Source organism: Hyalella azteca, unplaced genomic scaffold (assembly GCF_000764305.2).
Source record: "Hyalella azteca isolate HAZT.00-mixed unplaced genomic scaffold, Hazt_2.0.2 contig5330, whole genome shotgun sequence".
In the NCBI taxonomy this organism is placed as follows: Eukaryota; Metazoa; Arthropoda; class Malacostraca; order Amphipoda; family Hyalellidae; genus Hyalella; species Hyalella azteca.
The window spans coordinates 8,148-22,337 of NW_025935524.1; the positions used below are offsets into that span (position 1 = coordinate 8,148).

The 14,190-nt window shown below is 39.1% G+C and overlaps 1 protein-coding gene across 1 annotated transcript; it reads left to right on the forward strand.

The window, feature by feature from the left end:
- Positions 1 to 234: 234 nt before the first annotated feature.
- On the forward strand, positions 235 to 13,835 carry LOC108672115 (neuroligin-4, Y-linked-like). The gene is made up of 8 exons (XM_018159739.2): positions 235 to 722; positions 4,631 to 4,718; positions 7,949 to 8,517; positions 9,135 to 9,290; positions 9,555 to 10,432; positions 11,305 to 11,462; positions 12,006 to 12,121; positions 12,252 to 13,835. Exons 3-8 carry the CDS (start codon positions 8,001 to 8,003, stop codon positions 13,211 to 13,213), a joined length of 2,787 nt encoding a protein of 928 aa, XP_018015228.1. The 5' UTR covers positions 235 to 722; positions 4,631 to 4,718; positions 7,949 to 8,000; the 3' UTR covers positions 13,214 to 13,835.
- Positions 13,836 to 14,190: the final 355 nt, after the last annotated feature.

Below are 14,190 nucleotides of genomic sequence, written 5' to 3' on the forward strand. Positions count from 1 at the left end.
TTTATTGCGGAAATTTCTGAATAATTTGCATACATGTGTTAAAACATGAATACAAAATCATTGTGCTAGAAATTTTGCCAAAAAATCGAATAAATGTAATTTATTGTAATTCATTGTCTTTCCTTATTGTAAACTTATCTAAGAATTTTTGATAGAAGTGTATTATTATTGCTCTCTTGTTATTTGAAAACTTACGATTTCATCAACATCATCAAACGCCTCGCCATCTTACAGATACAGAAAGCCATTCATGCAGCTTGCAATATTACATGGAATTTATTTCCATCTTTGAATATCACTTGTCTTGTCAAGGAAATTATTAATTAACGGCATTGATGCTCAAAAATTTTCTCCTGCATCAGGACAACTTTTTATCAGCCAACAAAGAAATGCTAGCATTCAAACTACATGAGAAATATTGTGTGCAATGCAAGAATAATTCTGTAATTTTGGCCTTTGCTGAATATTATGAACGATGCAGCGAATACTGAAGGTTTCAAAAATGTGTGCAACTGAAACTCATTAGTAACGTGTCAGGAAGAGCACACCACTGACTTATTTAATTCGTAAAATTTATTATTATGTACAGTTTGCTTCAAGTTGAATTTATGCGGCAGAAACTCAGTGAAGTGCAAGTGATGAAAGACGAAGCCAGGATTGATAAAAAAAGAAAATAATTAATTAAAAGCTATCCAACACAGGCGAAAATACATTTATCCAAGGTAAGATCCGGATCATATATACATACGGTGATTATATGGTGCTTTTTCAGCTAACAGAGGCGGAAAATTGTAAGATAATTTAGTAACCATGAGCTTTCTTTGCTGCTTTTCTCTTAAAATTTGAATTGTTCCAGTTTCTGTTTCATTAAAATTACAATTATTCGATGAATAAATAATCATTCAATTTAATGTGAAGTGGTTCAACCATTTTCTTCGATCGTTGTTCGGACTCAATTTTGTATAAAAAAATCTATATCAAATTACTATATATATAAACGATTTTTGTTCCCGTTAACCAATATTTTATGCATCATATTTTTTGTGAAACTTCAGATGCCAATGTTCCTTTCTCGGAAGAAAGCAGAACTCTAGTCGCTAAAACAACTGGCCATACGAATTCGTCCATAAGAAGAAAAACTGAAAAATTCAACTTATTGTCAATAAATATTCCTAACCAAGTCTGCTCATAATGTTTCTTTTTTATTTAATACAAGATTTCTTTTATTTGTACTCATAGATTCTTCACCGTCCCCAAGATTCGTTAAAAATTTTCGAGCTTGTGCCAAATTGCATTAAAATTATAACAATACTCATAAGGCAAAAATTTTAAATACTTTCTCCAACATTTCTTTATAAATATATTCAATATATAATCCAAGAGACTTCAAGTATTTTTTAGGAGTGTGGACCGTTTTTTAGTACACAAGTACAACGCATTGAGAACTTCTTGTGTTCCTTCTATTTTCTATGTACGAAATGTGTGTTTTGTATAATTTTTATTATGTCCTATTCGTCGACAAATATTCCATTAAACCACTTCTGAGCCATGATAAATTCTGGAGAGACACTTTTTCCCTGACAACTCAGAGTTACTCCTCTGAACATACAAATAAATCTTTCTTTTTATTTGAAGCAAATTAAAAATTTATTTATTCCGCTTAGTCTCCTAACTGCAGAATTTATGCTGCAACAAGGTAAATAACAAATATTCAAACAATCTTTCTGACATCGAACCAAACTTTCATTAATTGGAAATATAATAAATTTAGGCGGAATAATTTAGGTTTCATTACTTATTTTAACAACCGAAATTATATCAGCCAGTTTAGCCTGCTAACCTCCTTGCTCTCACGCAACTCTTTTAGAGCTTCGCAATTTCAACTTTAGATGGTAATAATTTTTAGAGAACTTCTCGCTTTGGTGGCATCTTTCCGCTACTATTCCGATAATAAGGTTGAAAACTTTCAGTATTTTTCTTGAAACTGACAGTTCAGTTTTAATTTCTCCTGCGCTCTTACCTGTCTTCTGAAGGTGAAATACATCATGGAACTGAATAGAAGAAACTGTAGGAAAACTTGCTTTTAAAAAGTAGCTCCATTCAAGGAAAAGAGGTTTGGATTCAAGTTCCTAGAACGCCTTCGTTTCGCTTCAAAATCGAAATATTTTTGAAAGTATTCATGACATGAATTACAACACATTCATGAGACTAGAATTTAACAACCGCGTTCTTTTCTAAGCTTCTTATATAAATTTTCCGCAGCGTCGAAGAACATAACCGGGCATTTTATTTCAACGAGCTCATAATGAAGCGTCTAAGTTAGGCAATGGACGGTTAAAACTTTCCTCAAAAGCTTGCTTCATTTTCGACAAAAGACTATTGCTTGTAACGTTATCTTTTCATTCCGTTCTGGAAGAATGTTTTCGGTGGATCTTCACGATTTTGTCAGTTTCCTGCGAGAAGCGAGGACGGGGGTTCGTTTTCTTCCAACAATTTAGATTGAAATAACATTTGTAATTAGGATAGATATTTATTTGGAGCGGGGGCTTGCAATTGAGAAAATTAGCTACACAAAATTAGGACAAAAGTTTAGTAGGATTACTCAGACATGGCCTAATGCCGATTGAATAATTACGCTGGGTGAAATTCTCGACTCTTGTTATCGATCATTTCTAATCAGAAAATATTGTAATTATGTTAAGATGACCTGAGGAGTTCGCTCTTAAATTATTATTCATTTTCTATAACTAATAATTCAAGGTAACTCACAGAATGTCCCACTTTGATTCTCTCTTTTAAACAATTATGCCAAAGTAGCTGCAGCAGTTCATGATTTTATTCTCATTTCTAAACAACTATGATAACATAGCTTCAGAAAGTCATGCTATGATTCTTTAATTTTTACGATTATTTCAAGGTGATCCTGCAATGCCAGGCAATGAATTATCTCTCCACAGTGCCGTTATAATACCTAGCTTCACAAAATATATTTCCCAACGATATTCTCATGCAAGAATAATTTTGCAGCCAAAAGGTTCTGCCATGATTCGATTTTGTTATAATCCGATATTCCGTTTCAAAACAATCATTTACTTCCAAATGTTTGCGGCGTTCTTGATAATTAAATAAGTAATTCATTTAACGTTTAAAACCCAGAATTTTGTTATAAATTTTTGGATATTAATTTCTTGTTCGAATTTTAAACAATACACAGCCCAAAACATTTCTGTGCATCAATCAATTAATTTATTTTTATTTAAACTTTTAAAATTACTCCTTTAAATTTAAAAATTACGAGCAAGTATTTTAATCTACATTTTCCCGTAAATTGTAATCGACTGGACAATAATAAAGTTTCAATACATGCCCATTAGTTTTTGTATGAAAACCCTTGGTTAGTTTTTAACTACTTGCAGAGCCGTGGAAGTATTTACATTTATTTCGATATTTTCAACCTATTTTTCAGGTGAGAAATCCCTGAAGTATCATCAATGTAATGATCTTGTTAGATGAAAGTTCATTTGCTCAAGCAGCATGATATTTTCTCAAAAAATTTTATGATAATCAAGTGAGATTTGCAGCAAATTCATACTCTTGGAATATATTGTCTTGATTTTTTTCTTTAATATAACTGACAAAAAGATCAGTTTAGCCTTATGAGCTGTCATCAGTAAAATACAAATATTGAAGTCACTCTCAGATCCTATTAAGCAAAATATTGGTCATTTATTAAATTTTACTCCTGCAGCTCGCAGACACTGGAGCAAGTGTGGCATCCACGTCGCGTTCTCCGCTATGATGATTCCTGGGCGATTCTTTTGAATAAATTTACGGTCTTCCGAAATATCAATCGGGATTGCAGTCCATAGAACCGACGTCCAAATCTCGGCCTTAGCTGGCAAGAGAAAGCTTTTATGCTCAGTGATATACGTCGCCGAAAAGACGGATGCCTCAGGGCGGCGCGGTCAACCGTCGCTCTGAATATTGTTAAGACACACGAGGCATGCGCGCGCGTGTAGAAAATGCGCAGGTGCAGTGAGAATGATGGCGATAGAACGCATGTCGCTACGAGCGGCAAATGCTGCCTGTTTAATTTGCATTTCGGTGTACGGAGTTTTCGATTAACTCCTGATAATATAATTACTGTGCAGTAATATAATTTAAATTCGGCGCTTTCACTCGAAAAATCGTAATAAAGCCCAGGACGAAATCCTGCTGGTTAGTAGGATTGTAAATTTGTTGTGTATACATAATTTTATTACACCCTGGAAACGGACAATTCACAATTCATTTTAAAACGCCGAAACAAAATGAATATGTGGAAATTTATTTTAATTAATTATAGTATTATATAGTTGTCAAGTTGCTGAGCTCTCGCTCCTTGATTCGCAATTACGCTTAATCAATTAGAAGTTTTTCTCAAAATTATATTTACGATTCCAAATGACTGCACAATTTTTCCATTTCTTTTTTCAGTTTCAGCTAATCAAATGAATGTCACCAAAAATGCATAGCTGACATAACTTTGAAAAATTTATTCATTCAGATTCTAATTTCTTAGTCTCATTGTTCACGGGAAGCAATGAAAAACTAACGCATAACTTATGTCCTGATATTTCTCTTGGTCCAGACCGCGGCTGCGTAACGAAGCGAGTGCACCAGATCACCGAGATTCGTCTGCAGGCAGACTGAGTTTCCCCGCATAACTTCTCGAAGAGGTAAGTCAGTAAACATACATTGAAGAACTACAAGGGTTGGTACAGTTGGTAAGATATCTGTCAATCCACATGCCTTTCGAAGCAAGAATATGACTTGTACTTGCTTTGAGTCCCATCAGTCTACATGCGGTGACATACTAGAAATAGGGTTGACAGTTAGCCAAAGATCATTCAGTCCCCGTGACTTCAAAAACTTCGATTATGTGGCTTGTGGTAAAGAATCAGGCAGTCCGTCTGCATTGAGAAGCTCCCAGAAAATGGTTCATATTGGCAAGGATTCAGGCAGTCCGACTGCATTGAGAAGCTCCTAGAAAATGGTTCATAGTAGGTACGGATTCAGGCAGTCATAATTATGCATTGAAAAATTACAAGCGTGAAAGGCTCGAAGTCGGTAAGATATCTGTCAGTTCACATGCCCTTCGAAACATCAGGAATATTACTTGTTCTTGCTTTGAGGCCTACATGAGGATCATTCAGTCCCCATGACTTCAAAACTTCGATTATGTGGCTTGTGGTAAGGAGTCAGGCAGTCCGTATGCAATGAGAAGATCCCGGAAAATAGTTCATAGTAGGTACGGAGTCGGGCTGGCCGCCTGCTTGGCAGCGTTGCCAACTGGTATATTTTAATACCAGATTTCTCAGATCTGGTATGCAATTGTAATGTCTGATGTTACAACTTTCCTCAAGCAGGCAGTAGACCATGTTTTTTTGTGAAAGTGTTAGAATGTTACGCAACAAGAGGAAAAAAGAAATGACCCATGTTCAATTACGCTAATTCCGTGTCAAACTAAGCAGTAAGCACAGTAAAAGGGATAAAAATTACTTTTACTTTTCTAACCATCATTTTTGACTAATAGTTCTATTAAATTTGGGGGTATTAATGTGTTTTGGACAAGAAAATTTTCCTATATATATCTGGTATATTGAGCTGGGCAATCTGGTATATATATACTCCGAGAGAAAAAAGTTGAAAACAACCAGTCCGTCTGCATTGAGAAGATCCCGGAAAATAGTTCATAGTAGGGAAGGAGTCAGGCAGTCTGCCTGCATTGAGAAGCTGTCAGAAAATGGTTCATAGTAGGGAAGGAGTCAGGCGGTCTGCCTGCATTTAGAAGATGCCGGAAAATAGTTCATAGTAGGGAAGGAGTCAGGCACAGGCAGTCTGCCTGCATTGAGAAGCTCCTGGGAAATGGCCCAGAGTTTGGAATTTCCGAGAACCGACAGTCATTGCACGGTTGCGGAATACGCTATGCCACGACGGACCCAAAGGGAATGCGGTATGTTACGTTAGGGAATGATGTATTCGTTCTATGCTAACGAAATGTGGCATATAGAATAGAATGAAGGCAGCATGGAAGGCTCACGCACTGTTGTGTGTCGAAGCTGAATGCATGCAGATCTGTATAATAAAAAGGGCATTTGCGTTAATTTGGTTAATTTTTAGTGCATTTTCTAATTTATGGCAAAAAGGCGCCATTGTGCTCGTCGTGTCCGTCCGTCCGTCTGTCCGTGACTTCACGTTTTCGTCGACGAGAAAATGCGCTCTCTGTCACTCACTGCAGTGAGTACTAAGTTATATTTTTTGTAATTACTCCCGCTATGCATATTTTAATCAGTCATGATTTGTGCATAGCTAGACAAATATGCTCCTCCATTGCCTAATATTACGAATTTTATTAACTGATACTGTTTGGGCTTGATCTGATTATTAAAATTGTGTTAATTTCACTATAGATTTTTCAATGTATTGTTTTATCGCTTGCTAACATTGAATTATTCAATTTAAATTTCAAAAAACAGGTTCAACGATACTGATTTAATTATGCGAACCTTCAAGTATTTCTTCTCATGCATTTCTTGCTCTCATACCAACTTGTCGGTGTCGTGGGTATAGTGGCAGCCCACAGGTTCGGTACTTAATGAACCGCCGTTATTTTTAAAAACTTCATTGCACAAATTACAGTAAAACATTGCACAAGGAACAACTCACTCTCGTGGACTTATCGAGATATCTGCAAGTCGACAATATGTATTTAGCATGACGTCTCACTAGACCCTTGTTGCCGTACTGAAGTCCACTTTCATACTACTCTTTCCTAATCCGCAATCTCTATTTTCGATTCTAACTTTCTCTAAGACATTCTTACAATACTAATTCTAATTAATTACAAATTTACAATACCTATATACTTAATAGAAGCCTTATATTCCAACAGTAAAATACAATTTACAACAAGCCCTCTACATAGCCTTCTTACATATCTGTTGGTGCCTTAAGGCAAATATTCAGAGGCTACCTTGGCACCAGCGAGTGATGCTCCAGAATTCCAAAATTTCCCAGGAGTGATGAGGTCGACGTGTGTGCGATATCCTATGCAAAACACTGCAAGCTTCGCGTGTTATGGTGATCTCTATGAAGGGAATTCGAACTTTTTCTGAAATTTCGGCGTTCAAAAAACAAGCATCAATATGAAGCATTATGAAGTTTATTCATTTAAGTAATCCATTACTATATTAAGAAGGCCATGGCTAGTGTAATTCAACCGTTTATTACAGTTGTGGAAGTTTGTTATTTCCTATGAACTACGTATATTTTGTGGATTTCTCATGTGTTTATTTTCTATGAATATTTTCCCCTTATTTTGTCTAACCTCTATACATAACTTCAGTGAAAATTCTAACTATAGAATTTTATTCTATTTGAGTTCATTTTATATATAAATGGCAATGATGAGCATTCACAAAAATAAATAAGCATTCGCAGTAAAGCTAAAAATCGTCAACTCCATAAGGTGAAATTAATCATTATAGTTATTTTCCTTACATTGATGTTAAGTTGTCAAGTGTAATTCAAATTCAAAGGATATAACACGTAGCTTGTCAGGATAAGCACCCTAACGTGGAGAAAAATGTATTCTGGATCCTTGAAACCATGTGAGGCAGAACAATTCGATATAGTGAAACGCGGACTAATTGCTATTTTTTACTCAATGAAAAGCATCGTTATTTTTTTAAGCGACTCAACCCAGAGCATGATGGCTGATTTCATTTTTTCTTCTGTATTACTTGATCAGACATAATGGCTAAACACTTCAATCCAGGAGAACATGGCTGATTTCACTTTTTTATCTCTCTCTTTCATTTAATCAGACACCATGTTAGGCTAAGCAGTGAGCACCTTAACCCAAAGGAATATGTCTGATAACTTTTCCTCTCTTTCACTTCATCAGACACCATGTGAGGCCAAGAACCTCAGCCCGAAGGCATGCCGACAGCTTCTCTATGTGTCACAACGCCGGAGCTGATATCCGAGTGACGCTCTTCGGCCCAGATGAGGGTGGCAAGAAGGCAGAGCGGCTCTGCTGTTTGTGGCAAGGTGTCAGCCACGCGCCCAAAATGTCACACATTCTGCTGGTGGCACTGGTAGCGTCCATATGGACCGTCTCGGTGGTGGGTGAAGTCAGGAGTCCTAGAGTTGTTGACACCCGCCAAGGCAAACTACGCGGCATCATCAAATCCTTGTCCAACAAGAACTTGAGACCCGTGGAGGTATTCCTAGGAGTACCATATGCTTCTCCCCCAACCGGATCCAACAGGTTCTCGCCCACCAGAGCCCCAGGCCCTTGGGAAGGTGAACGAGAAGCCCGACAATACGGACCAGTGTGTCCACAGCTACTTCCTGATGTTGACTCGCCGGTGTTCCCGAACAACAGGCTGCTGTCAGCCCAAAAATTAGTGAATTACTTGTCGAACCAAGCGGAAGATTGTCTCTATTTGAATATCCATGTTCCATCGCAAGGTAAGGTCATTTACTTTTGCATCAAACTTGCCAAACTCCCTCTTAAATTTAGAAAAGTGTAATGCAAATGGCTGGTAAACCTATTATTGCTTGTGACGGAAAACCCTGAGCTGCCTCAAAATTAAATCATGCAATGTATATGCAATGGAATATAGGAGAGTGGTCGTTTTTATTTAAAAACTAATTTTTTAATAGAATCATATACGCTTATCTTTTTTTCCTCACGTCAATCACAATTTGATATTTCATAGATTTTAAAAATACCTTTAGCTTAATGAAATTAAATAGATTAGGAATTGTGTATAATTGAATTCTATACAAACTTTTATAAATTCCAATTGCTAATCTTTAAACAAGCTAAACAGTAACCCACAACATCATAATGAATGAGTCACGAAATAATAATAGTCTTGATTCTATTTCCATAATATACAACCCCGTACATTATAACATGTTAACGAAATTATTTCAGCAATCAGAATTTGCTAGTACGTTCGTTTCAACTAATGTATTGTGATCACTCTACTACATGTTAAATTTCACGCAAAACATTGTACGCATGTGAGGATTACTTATCTCTATGAAATTCTCTGAAATTCCTGCTGCTACTTCTGCAGTCGTCGACACCGTGGGCCACAAGGCGTTCCCGGTGCTGGTTTACATTCACGGTGACAGCTTCGAGTGGGGGGCGGCCGACCCCTACGACGGCTCGGTGCTGGCGGCCTATGGGGAAGTCATCGTCGTGACCCTCAATTACAGACTGGGTCCTTTAGGTGGGCCTACCGAGCGCAATGATTGACGCATTATATTCTATCTTGCTTGAATCCAGAGCCGAGCATCGATCGAAGTCTAATCATTCATTTGATGGGATATTTACATATGGCTATCAGTTTTTCCTGCGGCTTTTTCTCAACAATAGGAGTTATAAATTGATTTTTTCCATTAAAATTTCCCAATTAAAATGGGTTATCTCCAAAACCAATTGGTATTGCGATGATAAATTGACTGAAAATGAACAAATCAATTATTCATTCCAGGATTTCTGAACACGAACGCTGACACGAGCACAAGAGGTCACGTGATGAACCACGGCCTCATGGACCAGATTGCAGCCCTGCACTGGGTCCAGGAAAACATCGGGGCGTTCGGAGGGGACCCAGGTAGCGTGACTCTCATGGGCCATGGCACCGGGGCCGCCTGCGTGCATTTCCTGATGGCTTCAGCAGCTGTGGTCCCAGGCCTGTTCCACAGAGCTATCCTCATGTCAGGATCTGCGCTGAGCTCCTGGGCATCGGTAGGATCTCCGACATACTATGCGATCCAGTACGGCCGCGCGCTGAACTGCTCTTCATTCTTATCGCTTGGATCCTCGGACCCACCGTCGAACGACCAATTTGACCGAATGGTGAACTGCCTCAAAGACAAATCATTAGACGAGTTACAGAGTGTAAAGCTCGCTGCTCCACGATTTTTGTACTCTTTTGGTCCTAGCGTGGATGGAATAGTAATTAAACCTGATTTCAGACGACCAGCTCGATCAAGATCCGACGAACCAAGCAAAGAATACGACATTCTGTTCGGAGTGGTCCCGAACGAAGCCTTCGACGACTTTTCCGAGAATGAACTCGTTCGAGGTTTTGATATTCATAGAAGAGATCGCATTTTCAGAACACTGGTGCGTAACACTTTTGACTATCACCTCAACGAAGTTTTCATCTCTGCGGTGAACGAATACACGGATTGGGAGCATCCTGATGCGCCACCGAAAGCCGTTCGCGACGCCACGTTGGCAGCGCTTGGCGACGCTCGATATGTTTCGCCACTTTTACAGTCCGTTGCTGCCCTGAGTGCCGCTCACCGTCAACATTTCTTTTACGTCTTCGACCATCAGCCGCTCTCAACTAAATTGCCAAGCGTGCGTACGGGATAAAAAATGAGGATTTCCTTACCGCACCCAATGTGTTCAGGGAATTTATTCGTTTCAGATAGACCAAAATTCATCATGATCCAAGTGTAGTTTTAGTATAAAATTTTAGTAGGGGTAGCTCAAATCTTGATTATTTTCTCTAATATTTTCCTCATATTTCGAGAAATTAGTTTATGTATACAAGATGAATATAATAGATGAAAATTATGATTATAGACATTCTGAAGCTTATTAGGCATTGCGATAAGAGGTACAGATGATTTTGAAAGGATTTATCTGACCATGGATTACTGGCTGGCCGTTACTAAAATGATATGAACTGAAGCCGCTGACAGGGATGATCGATAAGCGGGCACAGGATAATCTGCAGTACACACATTTATCGTAATACTGTAAGTATATACCATTGCATTTCTCACGTTTCAGGGACTGACAGGCACCATACACGGAGAAGAACTCGCATATCTCTTCGGGGCTCCACTGGTTGGTGAGCTCGGAGTTTTCAGCAACACGAATTGGATCATGATCCAAGTGTAGTTTTAGTATAAAATTTTAGTAGGGGTAGCTCAAATCTTGATTATTTTCTCTAATATTTTCCTCATATTTCGAGAAATTTATTCATGTATACAAGATTAAAATAATAAAATGAAAAGTTTTGATTCCAGAGATTCGTAGCCTTATAAGAGGTACAGATGATTTTGACAGGATTTATCGGACCATGGATTTCATGCTGGCCCTTGATAAAATAATATTAACTGGCCGCTGACAAGGATGATCGATAAGTAGGCACAGGATAATATGCAGTACCAGCATTTATCCTAATACTGTAAATATTGACCATTGCATTTCTCACGTTACAGGGACTGACAGGCACTATACATGGAGAAGAACTCGCATATCTCTTTGGGGCACCACTGGTTGGTGAGCTCGGGGTTTTCAGCAACACGAATTGGAATCAACAGGACATGTTGGTGTCTGAAGCTATGATCACATACTTCACTAACTTCGTCAAAACTGGGTAAATAATAGCCTACAAAATTACTTTAATATCAGTAGTTGCTACGTTTGTTTGCTCAAATCGCTTGTACACCAAGAATTTATGAGCAATGAATGTCCGATTTCTTTAAATTTCTCCTATTTTCGCGTTTCCAATAAAAATTGTGACTTTACTTAGTATTTTCTTTCTTTGATTTAAAGTTCTTACTCTAATATCCATTATAACCATCTGCGCTCATATTATTAGTTTTTATTTGAAAAGGTGATGAATTATCTTTTTTATTGAAGATATCGAATTGTAGGGTGAGTTTTAAACCTATGCCATTATGGCACTTTTTCGTTCCTAGGATATGACATCCATAACTTCAACGAGATTATCACAACTGATCAAACAGTTCATTGATTGATCGAGAAATGCTTTTCGTGTCTGAAAAATTAAAATTAAACCTTCGCGAAACTTTTCCCGCACTTGGAGCTTAAACGTGATTTTCCTTTTAACCGCAGTTTTCACCGATTCGATGTAACTTTTTCTTTCACTAAATTTTGCTCATTAATTCACTCCCAGGGACCCAAACTTCCTCACCGGCCAGGAGCTGAGAGTGAACACTCGAATGACATCCAAGTTACGTACCGAGAAGTGGCATCCATTTGACATGGATTACCAACGATATTTCAGCATCGGTAAGTTTCTTTAGTCCTTTCCAATTCTGATGCATCGTTATCAAAAAATTAGCTTGCAACATCCATTATTAAATAAATGTTAGCGAACACACGTGGCAACATTTCAGGAGAGTATCCCATTTTGTTTCAGGACCCGTCGTAACGGCCAAAGATCATTACAGAGCGCATCCCCTTGCCCTGTGGACATGGCTAGTTCCACAACTTCAAACTGTAGGCCGGCTCGAGTTTTTGACGCTGAGAGCACCGAACGTTTTGGATCGGCAACGAGATGACGAATTTGACCCAGAGAAACGGTTGCAGGAGTTGTCAGTGTTACACCACCTGTTTCCCACTCATGATGACCCGGCTCTGTACATCGGAGGAGTGAGACCGCTCCGACATATGGCTGGTCACTATATAGCACCGCCTTCAACCACGGCTGAGATTCCATCTACCAGCTTACCACAACCCCCTCCACCTCCAATTCAACCCCTTTCAACTGACGTTCATGCAAACGCAAGTGCAATGGCTGAGGCAACAATGCCTCTAGATGCCGTTGACTACGTGGCGTACAGCACTGCCTTGTCGGTTACTGTCGCTATTGGCGTTTCTTTACTCATCCTCAATATCCTGATATTTGCAGGCGTTTATTACCAACGTGATCGATCACGCATGGCAGATAAAAATGAGCAGCAGACACGACTTAGCAGTGCCAGCAGCAGTGACCATCAAATGACAGGACTTAGTGGAGCTACGGGGTCAGTACTCGGGTCAACTTCAGCTTTAGATGTCATTGCAAAAACTCCACAGTCAGCAATATCTTCTTGCAATATCATTGACGCAACTCCATTCACCCAGACGCAAGTTTTCACTCACATCTCGGAGTGTCCGCCGGCTTTCGCCGACACTTTAGTCACGTTCAGCGGCGACGCTCAAACAGCCTTACCTAATCTGCCGCCGTCAACTTTACCCAACGGAGATCTGAGTATCAGTAGCATGCCTAGACCTCCCCCTCCTCCGCGGTTGATGCAAGACGAGCAAACTTTATTGCCTTCAAACATCCCAAGGCCTCCTAGGGGAAAAATTCCCAACTGTGACGAGCTTAGAGTTTGATGGCGTCGCCCTCTGGTCACCGTCCTACCATCGTCATCGTCGTCCGTGAGCAACGAGTCGCCGAGCGTCGTACCCTTGACGACTCTGTCGCCCAGAACCTCGACCCCTCCGCGAGTAGTGGACTATTATGGCAACGGTCTTAGCGATGGCGTAAGTTTGACCACGTCCTTCAGGTCTGACGAAATCTCTTCGACATGGCCGAGGAAAATGAAGGTCATTGATAATGGTCCAGAGGGCGCATCAAACATACAGGAAAATACGCCTGATAATACACATAATATATCAAAGTATCCTGATAATGTAGATATAGCCGCGGAAAATTGGAGTAGAAATTTTCAGTCTCAAGTCGTTCATCCCAGGCTCTTTCATAGTCCCCCTGATAGAATTTCAACCATGCCTAAAATATTTAGGCAACATAGCTTAGATAAAGAGTACACACAAAATACTCTGCACAACAATCAGCAGCTGAAAAACTCGCCTCTCATTTCTCTCTCTAGAATCTCTTCGCAAAACATAATTCAAGAAGGAGTCGTCTTACATCAGTCACTCCTCGCTATGAACATGCCTTGCACCACCAGTTCATCTCATGTTAATTTAAACGCGACGTCTGACGCTAGTAAAGTTGCAGTCAAAAACATGTCTGTTTCTCAGTCGTTGTCGCCGCAAGGACGGTCTGTTCATTACGTGTCTTCACCTACCACTGATATTTCTATCTCTGAAGACACACGAGAAATTCCATTGGAGAAACAAAGCAGTAACATAAGCCCCATTTTGAAACCTTTACCTAGTTTATTACTTCAGCCTCCAAGTCTTTCTGTGTATCATAGCGGTAGTGAAGCATCGCGCGGTGACTCGCAGCATTACGGATCATGAGAATGAGTCTTCAATTACCATGAAAATAATTTAACTTCGTGCACCATCATTATCCAGGCAAAAAAAATGCCTACCCCATGGTCAAAATGAAAAGTTTCATACAG